Genomic DNA, 13,597 nt, shown 5'->3' with positions numbered 1-13,597 from the left:
CCTCTGGCCCATGGGCTCCTGAGGCTCCTTGCATGGGAGACTTGGACCCACCGTCTCCAAACTGTGGAGCCTGGGTGGGGCAGGGGATCAGGTGGGGGTATGGGATGGGAAGCCTGGCTTCTTCACTCTGGGTTCCTTCACATGCCGGTGACCTCTTCCCACCTGTTTGTTTCCCTACACACTCATAACCCCATCCTGGTCTCTATGTTCAGCCAGGACTTTGGTGAGTCTGTGCAGACCTGTCACTTCTGTTCATTTCCTGCACGGGTCACTAGCTAATGCCGCCTGAGCTGGGCTCTGGGCGGGTGTGTGCACGAAGGTGGGTGCTTCTCATCGCTCCCACTTTCTGCTTGCCTCCGGGGTGGTGCCGGCCCCCTCCTGGGGTGCCCATCCTCACGGGGTGTCGGCTCTCTTCCAACCCCACTGCAGTGGGGCTTCTGAGGGTGGAGTCACTGCAGGGGGTGGGGACTTGGAGCTGACACCTCTTCTCTGGACAGATGGACCCCCCCCATTCCTGGCGCCCACCCCTGCTAGGGAAGGGAAGAACTGAGCTCTTCCCAATAGGGGATCGGCCTGTCCTTCCAGCCCCTTTTTTCTTTTTTGGACCCTTCATTGGTGAAGACTCTGCTGGCCCAAAGAGAGCCCCCGTGACCTGACTCCAGGCCTGGCACCCTCCCACCCTCCCACCCTGACATTCCCCTCCCCATCCCCCATCTAGCTTCTGCTTCCCTCTGCTCCCCCTCCCTTCCTCTTTTCTCTCTGCACCCTCTTGACCTCCTTCCTCTCACTGTCCCTCTGACTTCCCCCTTGAACCTGCTCCGTTGCCTTCCCCTGCTGCTTCTTCCTTCCTTTGGTGCCAGGCTGTGGCTCAGGGTCCCGGCTGCTCCCCCCACTCTTCTGCTGCGGTTGACGACGCGTGTGGAGCTCAGCCGTACTGCCCGAGGGGCCCATGCCCCCAGAGCCACAGGGGAGCCTGTTTACCTCCACTGCAGGAACCTTCAGGGGCCCAAGGGATGCCAGATGCCCCCAGCCGCCTTTGTGTCCTGGGCCTAGGGGTGCAGGCAGAGCCTGTTCTGGGAGGAGCCATAGGATGCCAGGATATTCCCGGAAAGACAAGGGGCCGGCCCACTGAACACTTCTTTCTTGCTCTGGGCTCACAAGGCGAAAAGATGAAACTCAGAGAAAAGAGATTTGCCCACAGCCACACAATGAGATTGGGACCCAGCTCCTCTGCCTCCGGGTGCGGGACGTTCTGCAGCCCCAGCTCATCTGGGTCTGGTGGCATGGTGCAGGTGTCCCAAGGGCCCTAGGCCCCAATTTCATAGGACCCTAGTGCTCTGTTCCCCTTGCGAGGCTGGCCAACTGACATGTTGTGGGTCGTGTGTCCCATCAGAGGGATGGTCCAAGGCTCCGGAGCCCTGGGCTACAGTTCTATGTAGACGGTGTGCTTTCTGACCATGTGGGGCCGCCTGACCCTGGGGTCATAAGACAGCCATGCGGAGGCTGGGGCAGACTTTGGCTGTGGTGCCTGTTCGCCTCTGACTTGCTGGGTGTCCTCTGAAATCATACTTTGGGGGCCTCACGAGCCCCATCTGTGAGGCCTTGGCCCCTCCCTGAGAAAACAGATGGATTCTAGTTCCTCTTCAGGGTGAAAGATCGCCCTGTTCCCCAGTGGCAGCCTGGCATCCTCCATCAGGAAGGGTAGAAGGAAGGTTCCTGTAGGGGGTGGTGCTGGCCCCCTGGGACTTTGGGAGATGTGTGGCCGCGGGTAGGGAGCCCTGGGGCAGACCCCTCCATTTGGCTCAGAGCCCAGGGGGGGATGGGGAGTGATGTGTCACAACTTGGGCTCTGAGCAGGGGGTCGTCCCAGAGCAGGGGATGCAGGGAATCTGGCCCTCCCCACCCATCTCCCTCCGAGAGATGTGGAGATGTGGGGTTGGTCAAGCCCTCAGCCCCACGAAGATCCCCTGTACGACTGGGATTCCCAAGGTGCCATCTCCCTCAGACGTGAGAGGCCCCAGGCCCCTCTAAGACGGGAGGCGGCAAGCCCTCTTCCCATCACCTGATTGCCCTGCCTCCCAGTTCTGGGGAGGGTTGGAGCCCTCTTGGGGGCAGGAGGGACAGGGGTCCAACCGAGGAAGGGGAGAGGGCACCTGGGCACGCGTGGTCCCCGGAAAGTGGTCCTGGGGGGGAACCCCCGCCCGCAGACACCCCTCCCTGTGAAGGATGTAAAAAAAAAGAAAACAAAAAACTTGTTCTGCCTTTTTGTCTCCCCTCCCCCTCCGCCCGCCCCACGGCCCCCCCAGACTGCCTGCGCGTCGGCTGCGCACCCAGTAAGTGGCTTCCCTCTTCTTCTGCCGAGCCCCCAGGGGCCTGGGATGCTGGACACTGGGATCGGGGGAGGGAGAGTGGGGGGGAGGAGAGCCTTCCTCTCAGGCTTGTGTGGGGGTTGGGCAGTGGGGGTGGTGGGAGGGGAGCAGGCATGAGGGCGGGTGGGGTGGTGTGGCTGTGGAGGGCAGAACGGGCCAAGCCAAGGTGAACCAAGAGGCGTTGGTGGAGGGCCCTGGGTCAGCATGCTCACTGAGAAAAGGAAGGCCAGGGAGCCTTGTCATCTCAAGTCCCTGGGAGGGTGGGGCAAAGACTTGGGTGCACCTATGGCAGGAGACCCCCCTCCCTGTGGCGGGAAGAAGCCGGAGAAGAGCTGGGATATTCCGCTGCATCTCCAGAGGCGGCCACAAGGGGGCGGGCGAGGCACGCAGGAAAGAAGAGGAGGGTGGGGAACAGGGTCAGGGGTTCGAGGTTCAACGTTCAGCCCTCCACAGCTCCTGTGTTGGGAAGGGAGGGTGGCGCTGAGTTCCCGTCACGCCGGGGCGCGTTCAGAAGGGACAGTGAGTCTCTCAGCTGGGGGTGAGGAGGAGAGCAGGTGTGGCCACCTCCGAGCATCCCAGGGTGCTGGGCTCAGTGCGGTCTCGGAGAGTGTTTCTGCATGGCGTGCCCTGGTGTCGTGCGAGAGAGCACAGGAACCCGGCAGACACCGGCAGAGGGGGCCGTGTGCGCCCAGCGTGTGCCTCTGTGTGTTTGGTACCTGTGGGCGCGTGCGTGTTGAGCCCCGGCCCCGCTGGCGGGAGCCCTGGGAGTGCCGCAAAGTTGAGCTTCCTTCTAAAGAAGAAGAGGTTTTGGTTTAGACCTGGAATCAGAGAATCCCGGCCTCGAATAAAGGGTCATAATTCCTAAGAAGCGTTCCCCTCTCTGCCCAGGTCGGTTGTGCTGTGTGTGTGGTCGCATGTCCGGGTGCGTGGAGTTAACCAGAGGTGTACAGAAAGGTCACACCGGGTCCCTCTGTACGGGGGGGGGGGGGGGCGGGGGGGGGGGAAGCTGTGTGTCTGCGTGAAGGTTTCACCGCCAGCAGCGAAGCCGCGGGCGCGCGCTCACATGTGCGGCACGGGGGTGGTCTGGGAGTTTGAAAAGGACAGGCCTCTGCCTCGATGCTGAGAATTTCACTGCTGGCTACACACACTGGCACTGACGCTCCTGAGAAGACTCGGGAAGAAAACGCTGGTTGTAGGTACGGGGCGGCTGTGTGCAGGGCCTCAGGGCACAACTCCAGAGGCACCGTTCGCATCCAATTCTGTTCCAGGGACGGCCTTGGGAGTTGCGCAAAGAGGCAGTGGGTGTTGTCTGGATTTCTGACTGGGTGTGGAAAGACTGGGTGAGCGTGTGTCCCCGCGTGCGGGGGGTGGGGGTGCGTGTGGCACAGCTGGCCGCGTGCCTTAGGCCATAGGTGTGCAGCTGTGCGTGTGGGGGGGAGACTCTGTGCGCCTGGGCTGGGACCAGGAGCCACAGGCGAGCGAGCCGGAACGCCGTGCTCACTCCCCCCTTGGTGCCGCAGGTAAAGGCCCCGAGACGCTCTTTGCGGGACACAAGCTCAATGACAACGAGTGGCACACGGTGAGGGTGGTGCGGCGTGGCAAGAGCCTGCAGCTGTCTGTGGACAACGTCACCGTGGAGGGTGAGCGCGCTGAGCCCAGCAGGGTGGATACGCCTCCGGGGACCTGTGGACGGCCCTGTTCTTCTCGGTGACAACCACCTGGCTTCCCTTCCTCGGGCAGCATTCTGGCAAACCCCCCGCTGCCGTTTCTCCCCGAGGGGTGGCATGTCACGGGGGGGGGGGCCCGGACGCCATTGTCCCCGGTGCCCGTCAGCCCTGGGCCAGCAAGGCGTGCGGCCGCCGGCACCCCCACCGAGGGTGTTTGCCGATGTCTCTCCGGTGTGGCCCTCGTGTGGAGGGGAGGCTCCTGGCACCCTGGGGCCCAGCCCCAGAACCCTCCCCTCCCCCCCCAGCCTGTCCCCCTCATCTCTGTCTCCGGTCCCGAGCAGGACAGATGGCGGGAGCCCACACGCGGCTAGAGTTCCACAACATTGAGACGGGCATCATGACGGAGCGGCGTTTCATCTCCGTGGTGCCCTCCAACTTCATTGGGCACCTGAGCGGGCTGGTGTTCAATGGCCAGCCCTACATGGACCAGTGCAAGGACGGCGACATCACCTACTGTGAGCTCAACGCCCGCTTCGGCCTGCGGGCCATTGTGGCCGATCCTGTCACCTTCAAGAGTCGCAGCAGCTACCTGGCGCTCGCCACGCTCCAAGCCTACGCTTCCATGCACCTCTTCTTCCAGTTCAAGACCACAGCCCCCGACGGGCTCCTCCTGTTCAACTCGGGCAACGGCAATGACTTCATTGTCATCGAGCTGGTCAAGGGGTGAGCTGCCGCGCCCTGTGCCGCCGGCAAGGAAGGGGTCCCCTTCCCCTGCTGACCGAGATACGGCCCCCGCCACTGGCTGAGATATCCAGTCCCCTCAGACCACAGCTCGAGGTTCAGGTCCCCAGCCCCCCGCCAAGATGGAAGAGCGGCACCCCCTTTTCCAACCCGGTGACTCCCCGGTTCCTTCCTTGCCAGTGTCCTTGCCGTTCACTGTCCTGGCTCAGGCACGTCCTTTCTGCAGGCGGGAGGCAGGGCCCTGTCCCTATGGCCTCTCTTGCCTGAGGGGACCCCACCCTAGAGCAGCTGTGCCCTGCCCCCAGGGGCCCCTGCTGTCCTCACAAACCTCTCCCCCAACCAGCTCCTCATCTGAGCCTGTCACAGGAGCCGGCTCCTCTGTGGCCCTCTGTCCCCACGTTGTCCCCATGATGGGACTTCACACCAGAGTCCTCTTGTACTGGGCTGGGTCCCTCCACCGTGGGCTCTCCCCCTCTATCCCCTCCTCCTGCGGCACGCAGGACCCCTGCGAGCCGTAGCTCCTCCTTACCCTCCCCTCCCAGTATTGCCTCCGCCTTGACCCAGTGTCTCCTCCCTACCGCGGGGCAGGTACATCCACTACGTGTTTGACCTGGGGAATGGCCCGTCCTTGATGAAGGGGAACTCAGACAAGCCAGTCAATGACAACCAGTGGCACAACGTGGTGGTGTCCAGGGACCCAGGCAACGTGCACACGCTCAAGATCGACTCCCGTACGGTCACGCAGCACTCCAATGGCGCCCGAAACCTCGATCTCAAAGGTGGGGCCTGGGGCCTGTGGAGAAGGCCTGGCCCTGACCCAGATGCCCCCTTGGCCCCAGCAAGACCCTCCCTCCCCCACACTGGCTGGCGTGCTCTTTCACTCACGTGATTCTCCCTCTCCCCTCCTGGCCATGGTTTCCAACTCCTTCCTATTCTTTTCTGTGTCCAGCCTGATGTTTTCCTGTCAAAGTTCTGTTCAGCTCTCCCGTGAGGCTGCCCTCAACACCGGAAGCCCGGCCGTGGGATGTGCCTCACGGGGAGCTTGGTGGCCTCACTCTAGAGCTAGGGGTGGGCAGTCCAGGGCTTCTGAAGACCTCTTGGTTGCCCAAGATTGAGAGGCCTGCCCTGGCTGAGGGCTGGAAAGAGGATGGGGAGCATAGTGTCCTGGCAGATAGCTCCCCCCGAGTGGGTGGGAGGGGACAGTTGATAAGGGGAGGGGGGGTTAGCCACTGCGGGGTCCCTGCATGCGGCCTGTCCTATACACTGGGCATCGACTAGGCTCTGTCTGGGCACTCTTCTGGACCCAGGCTTCCCTGGGAGGCTAGGTGTCACATCAGGGTCACACATTCCCCAGGGGCCCTTAGGTAGCTATTGAGGTGGTCATTGGCTGCCCCCGGAAGGGGTGCTGGAGAGAACAGGGAAGAAGGAGGAACCTAGAGTCAAGGCGTTGAGACAAGAACAAAGATGAGGCCTGCAGCTTCTCCAGAACCCTCTGGGGCAACACAAGTGACCTTCTTCATCTGCCCCAAGCAGCCCTCAGCCCCATGGAGACCCCCGCGTGGTCCGTGTGACTCACATCGTCTGGGGTCTGGGAGGGTCCTCAGAGACCAGTGAAGTCACCCCCGCCTTGAGAAGGAGGAAATGGGAGAAAACGGGAGGCTAGGAGGCTTGCCTGAGGTCCCCAAGTGAGCCGGAGGCAGAGTGGGAACTAGAAGCCTGGTCAGGTGCCGGCCAGATCTTTCGGCTTAGTGCTGCCAATTCTCCCAGCTTCCAGAAGGGGGCAGCATGTCACAGATTATCCGAAGCGCTGGCAGACCCAAGCGTGGTCTGGGTTAGTCCTGTGTTGCATGGAGCCAGTGGCCAAGACCCCGTCTCGCTGAAGCTTGCGCCCTGGGCCGGCCAAGTCTTCCGGGGAGTTGGGCGCGATATGGCCAGGGCAGTGATGCGTGGGATCGGATGTCCCCGAGGAGAACTTCCTGGAGTCACCCAGAGTCCCCGGCCCAGCCCTAATTGTTGGGGAAAGGGAGCTGGGATAGAGCACTCAGGAGAGAGAGGCCTGAGGGAGCTCAGGGAATAGGGGGAAGGGAGAGGGGTGGGGGTGGCGCAGACAGGCCCTCACGTCTCTGAAAGGCCCTGATTACAGGCCGGAACTGGAATCAGCTGTGTGGGAGAGAGCATGGAGCCCGGTCTCCCAGCTGCTCCCCATCCCCCAAGCACCCCACCCTGGGCATCTGGGCTTCTCGGGGAGGGGAGCAGACAGATGGCAGAGTGGAGAAGGAAGAAGGAAGGGGGGGGGTGGGTCTTGGGATCTCTCTACGGAAACCCGAGTCTGGGACGACCTGACAAGCAGATACTGGTATCCTGGGAGGGGAATGGGGACCGGGATTCAGGTTTTGACCCCTCTCCCTTTACAGGGGAGTTGTACATTGGCGGTCTGAGCAAGAACATGTTCAGCAACCTGCCCAAGCTGGTGGCCTCCCGGGATGGCTTTCAGGGCTGCCTGGCCTCGGTGGACCTCAACGGACGCCTCCCAGACCTCATCGCCGACGCCCTGCACCGCATCGGGCAGGTGGAGAGGGGCTGTGACGGTGAGTGGCGGGTGCAGGAGTTGGGGGCGACTCTGCGGGCCGCAGGAGGGCGGGCCGCAGGGCTTCGCTGGGGCAGCACAGTGGCCTTGCTTCTCAGGCCTCGCGGGAGCCTGTCCCTACAGCCCTGGGGCAGGGGTGCCGGGGGGTGAAGGGTCACTCACTTTTCCCGTCGCCTCTCACCCTGGCCCCTTATCGCAGTTCAAAGCCAAGCCCCCAGCCATCCCTGAGCACCCCTCCCCACCCGTGGCCACCCCCCACGCCCTCGTCGGTTTTTGGCCCTTTGGTCCTGGCAGGACTGAGGGTGGGGCCTCACCCTGGCCCCTTATCGCAGTTCAAAGCCAGGCCGCCGAGCTGCCGGCTGCTGTCGACCCTCGACCCCTTGGAGTCTTTCCTTTGGGGCCTGGGCGGGATTGCTGCTGCCTGAGCCCCTGGGGCAATCTGCTGATAAGACGGCCTCCTCCCTTTGCTCGGAGCTGGCTGGACGCTGCCCCCTTCACCTGTACCCAAAGATGTCAGCCTCTGTTGCTCTCCCTGTGAGATTTTGGTGATGGTCTTAACAGGTTTGATTTACCTGCTATAGCTCAGGACAGGGGGCAGGCGTCGACCTGCACCCCCTTTCCTCCGGTGCCCTCGGGAGAGTGCAGCGGAAGTCTCGAATTTCCTGCCCAGAGTCGGCCCGCTCCCAAGGGGGCAGGCTCAGGAGATTCCCAGGAGGCCAGGCCGCTGGACAGCTGGCTTCCCTAGACAGCAGTCATGCTGTTCCCGACTACCGGCCCCCCCCCCGCCCCGCCAAGGATCTCAGCTGTAGGTGGTCCCCTTGGAGCCACAAGGACACTCCTTAGCGTCCTTGGCTCGTTCTTCTCCCTGTCTGGGCATCTGTCTGCCAACTTGCATATTGTCTGAGGCCCCTCCCTAGAGAGGGCACTGCCAGCGGCAGTTTCTGGTACCGGGGCTTGGTGGCCAACAGTGGGTTAGGGCTTGGCAGAGGGAGGGCAGCAGGGGCAGGAAGTGGGGAGAGGGCGACTCCTATCTGAGGGGGGCTGCGGAGTTTCTCTCGGACGACTGGCCTGCGGGCAGCAGCGAGGAAGAGGGCAGTCTTCTCAGGCATCACCTGAATGGTCTTCCTTCGGGGTAGCCCTGTGGAGAGACCAGGGGTGTGGCCAGTCAGCTGCCTGGGAAAAGACACACACACACACACACACACACACACACACACACACACACCACTCAGGACTGGGCTTTTTCATTTTACAAACATGGGGACCGAGGCCTGGAGGGGGTCAGTGGATTTCTGGGGGTAGTTAATAGTAGATGTGGGCTAAGAACTGGGGTCGGTGCCTTTGCTTCCCTGCCACGTCTTGGAGCCGTAGTCATCCGGGCACAAGTCCTGAGTTTCTTCCGGGATCCACCTACAAGTTCCAGGGACTGGGTTCTTGGGCAGATCTTGGTTCTTCCTTCTCCGTGGGAAGCATGTCCTGCCCCTCTTCCTCAGCACTGTTGGGGGGCTCTGAGGCCTGGCCCAGGCTTGAGGATCTCTGCTTCCTGTTCCCATCCTGTCTTCAGGGTTTTCCTCGTCTGACCTGCTCCTCTCTGTTCCTCCCAAAGCCCCCAGACGATGTCCCCCAGGGCTCAGGGACACTGGAGCCCTGGCTCCCCGGGGAAGAAAGACAGGGCGGGGCCTCTTTCTATCCAGCTCACTCACTGTGCACAGATCTGGAGACGGTGGTAACTTTGATGCTTAACAGTAATAGTCCCCACTGGTTGTTTAGCGTTTGGCAGTTCACAAAGCTCTTTTAATTTATTCCTCAGTGAAGGCAGTGGGCTGGAGACCGACCGTCCTGTTTAACTGATGGGGAAACCGAGGCCACTTGCATGCCCTAAATTCTCGGGTGCTGGGGGGATAGAGTGCGGCTGGAACCTGGGAGCTCCTGACTCCATTACCTCCTGCTGCTCATTTAGTCCCGGGTGGTGTTGCTGAAAGTGGGCATTTCTTTTTTTTTTTTTTTTTAATTTTTTAATGTTTATTTATTTTTGAGAGAGAGAGACAGACAGACAGAGACAAAGACAGAGTGTGAATGGAGGGTGGGGGAAGGCAGACAGAGAGGGAGACACAGAATCGGAAGCAGGCTCCAGGCTCCGAGCTGTCAGCACAGAGCCCGACGCGGGGCTCGAACTCACGAACCGCGAGATCATGACCTGAGCCGGAGTCGGATGCTCAACCGACTGAGCCCCCCAGGCGCCCCTAATAGTGGGCATTTCTTGCCTGGGATGCAAAGGATCAAGGTCAAGAAGTACTGCTGCCCACTGTCACTACTACACTGGCACACACCGGAGCCTTCTGGAAGCGGGCATAGAGATTGTTGGGAATTTAGGGAGTTATGTCATCTTTCAGCGAGGGTGGGAAGAGAGGCTGGAACAGCTTCTTCAGGTTCCAGGAAGGCGGGAGGCAGGGAGACTCGGGGCTGGGGAGCAGGGCATATCTTGGGAAGAATCACCATCCCCGAGCACTGGTCTGTGTCTGGTGGCAGGCCTGAGCAGAGCCGTGGAGGTCAAGACAAGGTGGGTGCAACCGGCAGCTGCTGGGATTCTGCCTGCTGCTTCCCCCGATACCGGCCCTGGGGGACCTTCTGAGATCTCTGCCCCGGAAGGGCAGGGCAGAAACCTGGGGCTGGGGGCTGTGCCATTACTTCCCAAACCCTAATTCCCTCTTCTCTTGGGATCGTGCCTCCTAATTCTCCACGTTCGGCTCTGTGTCTTGTTCGTGCTGTCCCTCTATGGCTGGTCTTCTTGGGGCCCAGCCGCTGCACAAGGTCAAGCAGGAACCTGGCCGAGAGGCCTGTTCAGTTCACCCTGCCTGAGTGTGAAGGCCCTGGGAACAGCACGGGGCATGAAGGGGCCCAGAGCCGGAAGAGAGGGAGGAGGGTGGGAATGGCCAGGGTGTCCTCAGAGCGTTGGGGTTGTCTGGTGGGGGAGAGACTGGGGTGGGGAGACGTCTGCCCTTCATTCAGGACAACCTTTCCCAGCTTGTGGCCTCAGTTTCTCCGTCTGTAACCTGGGGTGTGCAGGACCTCTGTGTCCCTTTGAAGTTCAGTAGTCTGCTCTGGGAAGGCAGGAGAGATCAGAGGAGAGAACCCATCTCTGCCATGAGAGAGAGAGGAAAGTGGGGGAGAGAGTGGAGAACAGAATACGAAATGAGGGAGGAAGGGAAGCTAGAAGGAGGGACACCGCTTGACATGGGGCTGAAATTCCAGAACTGGGGTTCGGGACCCAGGTGCTCCCATCAGGCCTGCTCAGGGTTCTGTCTTCCAGAACCCCCCTCTCCCAGGATACCAGCTCTTCCCCATGCCTGCCCTCCTCTTCTCATCTCTCCACTTGCTCTGTTCATGTCCGCAGGCTCTATTGATGTCTTGCACACCTCTCCCTCTCCTCTTTTACCCTCCGTCTCCCCCCCCTGGCTCCCCAACGTCACCCCCTCCAACTCTCTCCACGTCCCACTCACTGATATTGATTGGCCTCTAGGCGGTTTCCCTTCCTCTCCTCTCACCGCCACCGGCTCCTCCCTCCTTCCCTCTGGGACCATAAATTTTCTGCCTGCTCAGAGCTGTGTCAATCTCTATTCCAGAGCCTGGGGCACAAGAATGGAATGGAGAGGGCAGGCGGACAAGGCTTCAGGGGGCCCCAGCCCCGCTTTGCAGGCTGCAGTGTCTCTTTCCTCACAGAGCCATGTTCCACCTCGAAGCCTTCCTTCTCTTCTGGGGACCCCTTTCTTCACTTCTGAAGGGCCAGGGGCCAAATGGGGCCACGTCCTCCCACAAGGTTGGGGAGGTGACCCGGGCAACAGGGGAGCTGTCCTGGGTGCTGACTGCATTCAGGCGTTCCCGTCGGGCTCACGGTGCTGGAAGATGAAATTCAGAATCAATTAGCAGGAGCCAGCCCTCTCCTGCCTGTGTGCCCCCATTCCCTGTCCCCTTTCTCACATCACCTCCCCTTTCCTTTTGCCCTTTCTTCACCACCCCTCCTCACTCTACTACCCTGTTTCTTTGGCTCCTTCCAGGTCCATCTCCACCTCCCTCCCTCTTCCTCTTTCTTGACCCTCTGCCCCCCGCCCCCACCCCTTCCCTGGTTCGAGGAGACCATCGTCTCACTGAACCCAGATTGATGTGGGTGCAGAGGTCACATCCAGATGAAGGGACGGGAGTCTCTCTGCACTTACCTCTTGGGCTATGACAGGTGCTTCCCAGAGGTCCCCAAAACTCTGCGGTGGGGAGTGGGGGGAGGCAGATCCCAGTGGAGGGGCACCTAGAAGAAGTGGCTTCCTCGGCCGAACCTAAGTGACCCAGGAAGGGTTTTGTCCTAAGTGGGACACTCAGTGGACAGGTGTCCTGAAAACTCCGTGGAGGGAGAGGTTGAGGCCGGGGGAGGGGAAGATCGGAGGCGTCCAGCGAGGGTGTGCACCCTTTTGGGAAGGTAGTGAGAAGACTGTACGTGTGTGACGTGTCTTCCCCCCTTGAGTACCTGTGAGGCTCTGGGTCATTGTTTTTGGAGGGTGAGCTGGGAGGAGGTGTCTGTGTGTATGTTGGCTGTTCATCGCTTGCGGCCGAACACGTATGTGTGCGCGCATGTGTGCCTCTGTGCATGTGCACACCTCCTGCCCCTCCCCCGCGCCGAGTGTGAGTCCGTGCGCCAGTGTCTATGAGCACATGTATGCATGTATGTGTCTGAGCCTGTGTGTGTGCCTGCGCGCTCACTGGTGCCTGTATGGGCACGTGGGTGTCTCCATACCCGTCCACATCCTAGCGTGCACGTGTGTTCCGAGGGGTGCGTGCAGAGGTGGCCGTGGCCACATCTCTGCGCGCCGGACCAGAGAGGGCACCACTGGGGTTCGTCCAGGTGCGGGGGAAGGGAAGGCGGAGGAAGAGAGCTGCCTCTCTTGCTAGCCTCAGTCCTGTTCAATTATTCAGCAGGGCCCCTTCTCTGGAGCGGGCGGGAGGGGAGCGCGCGCGCCCGGGCGCGGGGGAGGGGCGGGGCGGGGCGCGCGCAGAGGAGAGGCGAGCGCCAGGCGGGCTAGCCAGGTGCCGTGCGGCGGAGCTGCCCAGCGCCGCCCGCAGATCGGGAGCCGCTCGGGTCCCTCTGCCCTGCCCCCTCCTCCTCCCGCGCTCCCTCTCCCCTCCCCTCTCCGCTCCTCTCCTCTCCTCCCTCCCTCTCCCTTCCAGCCCTCAGCCTCTGCAGCAACACTCCGCTGCCTCCATCTCTCCACCGGAATCTCGCAGGCTCGCGCCTTTCCTCTGCTCAGTCCCGCTCCCCTCCTCTCCTCTCCCCTCCTCTCCCTTCATTCCCCCCCTCACCCGGATTTGCTTCCCTCCTCCCTTTTCCCGCCCCCCCCCCCCCGGCCCCCCCGCCCCCGCCGCCCCCCCCCCCCCCACCGGCCTCCGTCGGGCGGCAGCGGCAGCAGCGGCGCGGCCGGCCCTAGTCTCCGTCGTTCCCCCGCTTCTCCCCTCCAGCCTCCCCCCTCCCCCGGCTCGGTTTTTCCGCAGGATTTCCCCCGCTCTCCCATCCCTGCTTGGCCCCCGCGCCTCCCCTACCTCTCCGCCCGGCACCATGCCCCCTCCCCCGGGCGCTCCCCCGGGTTTCTGACGGCCCTCTGCGCCGCTCCGACCCCGCCGGGATGCGGGCAGACCCTTAGCTCCTCGAGATGGACCCAGGCGTCCTGGACCTTGGCGTTGCCGCTCCGCGGACCTCGGATTCCCCGGCGGGATCCAGTTGATTTCGTTGGCTCCGGACCGAGGCTTGGGCTCTGGTTTTCCTTCTCTTCACCCCTACCCCCCCTCCCGGGGCTCGGAGCCGGAGGGGGGCTTCGCGGGGCTGCGCAGCCCCGCGTCCCCGCCCCCGGCCATGGGGCTGTGAGGCGGCCGCCCCCGGGCCGAAATGCCCCCCGGGGGGAGCGGGCCGGGGGGGTGCCCGCGCCGCCCCCCCGCCCTGGCCGGGCCCCCGACGCCGCCGCCGCCACCTCTGCTGCCGCTCCTGCTGCTGCCGCTACTGCTGGGGGCGGCCGAGGGGGCCCGGGTCTCCTCCAGCCTCAGCACCACCCACCACGTCCACCACTTCCACAGCAAGCACGGCACCGTGCCCATCGCCATCAACCGCATGCCCTTCCTCACCCGCGGCGGGCACGGTAAGTGGCGCTCTGCCGTGGCCGGGGGGGGGGGGGGGGGGGGGGGGGGGGGGGGGGGGGG

The 13,597-nt window shown here is 62.7% G+C and overlaps 1 protein-coding gene and 1 long non-coding RNA gene across 2 annotated transcripts in view; one reads left to right on the top strand and one right to left on the bottom strand.

Annotated features, from left to right (window-relative positions):
• The window catches only part of NRXN2 (neurexin 2), a gene marked incomplete at its 5' end in the record, with an annotated part of 99,512 nt that overhangs the window by 50,505 nt on the left and 35,410 nt on the right, over positions 1-13,597 (top strand). Inside the window, 6 exons of the mRNA XM_040465792.1 lie at positions 2,306-2,332; positions 3,889-4,008; positions 4,377-4,758; positions 5,365-5,555; positions 7,191-7,499; positions 13,270-13,536. Coding sequence (XP_040321726.1) covers positions 2,306-2,332; positions 3,889-4,008; positions 4,377-4,758; positions 5,365-5,555; positions 7,191-7,499; positions 13,270-13,536 — 1,296 coding nt within the window. The remainder of the gene's footprint in view (positions 1-2,305; positions 2,333-3,888; positions 4,009-4,376; positions 4,759-5,364; positions 5,556-7,190; positions 7,500-13,269; positions 13,537-13,597) is intronic.
• On the bottom strand, positions 10,325-12,541 carry LOC121023901 (uncharacterized). The gene is made up of 3 exons (XR_005787541.1): positions 11,578-12,541; positions 10,864-11,259; positions 10,325-10,502 (listed from the first exon to the last, which is right to left on the bottom strand). It is a non-coding gene; the product is annotated as an uncharacterized LOC121023901 (long non-coding RNA).

Source organism: Herpailurus yagouaroundi, unplaced genomic scaffold (assembly GCF_014898765.1).
Source record: "Herpailurus yagouaroundi ecotype Mexico unplaced genomic scaffold, PumYag 569, whole genome shotgun sequence".
Taxonomy (NCBI): domain Eukaryota; kingdom Metazoa; phylum Chordata; class Mammalia; order Carnivora; family Felidae; genus Herpailurus; species Herpailurus yagouaroundi.
Note: the sequence above shows the minus strand (reverse complement) of the source record. Positions and strands in the feature narration are given on the sequence as shown.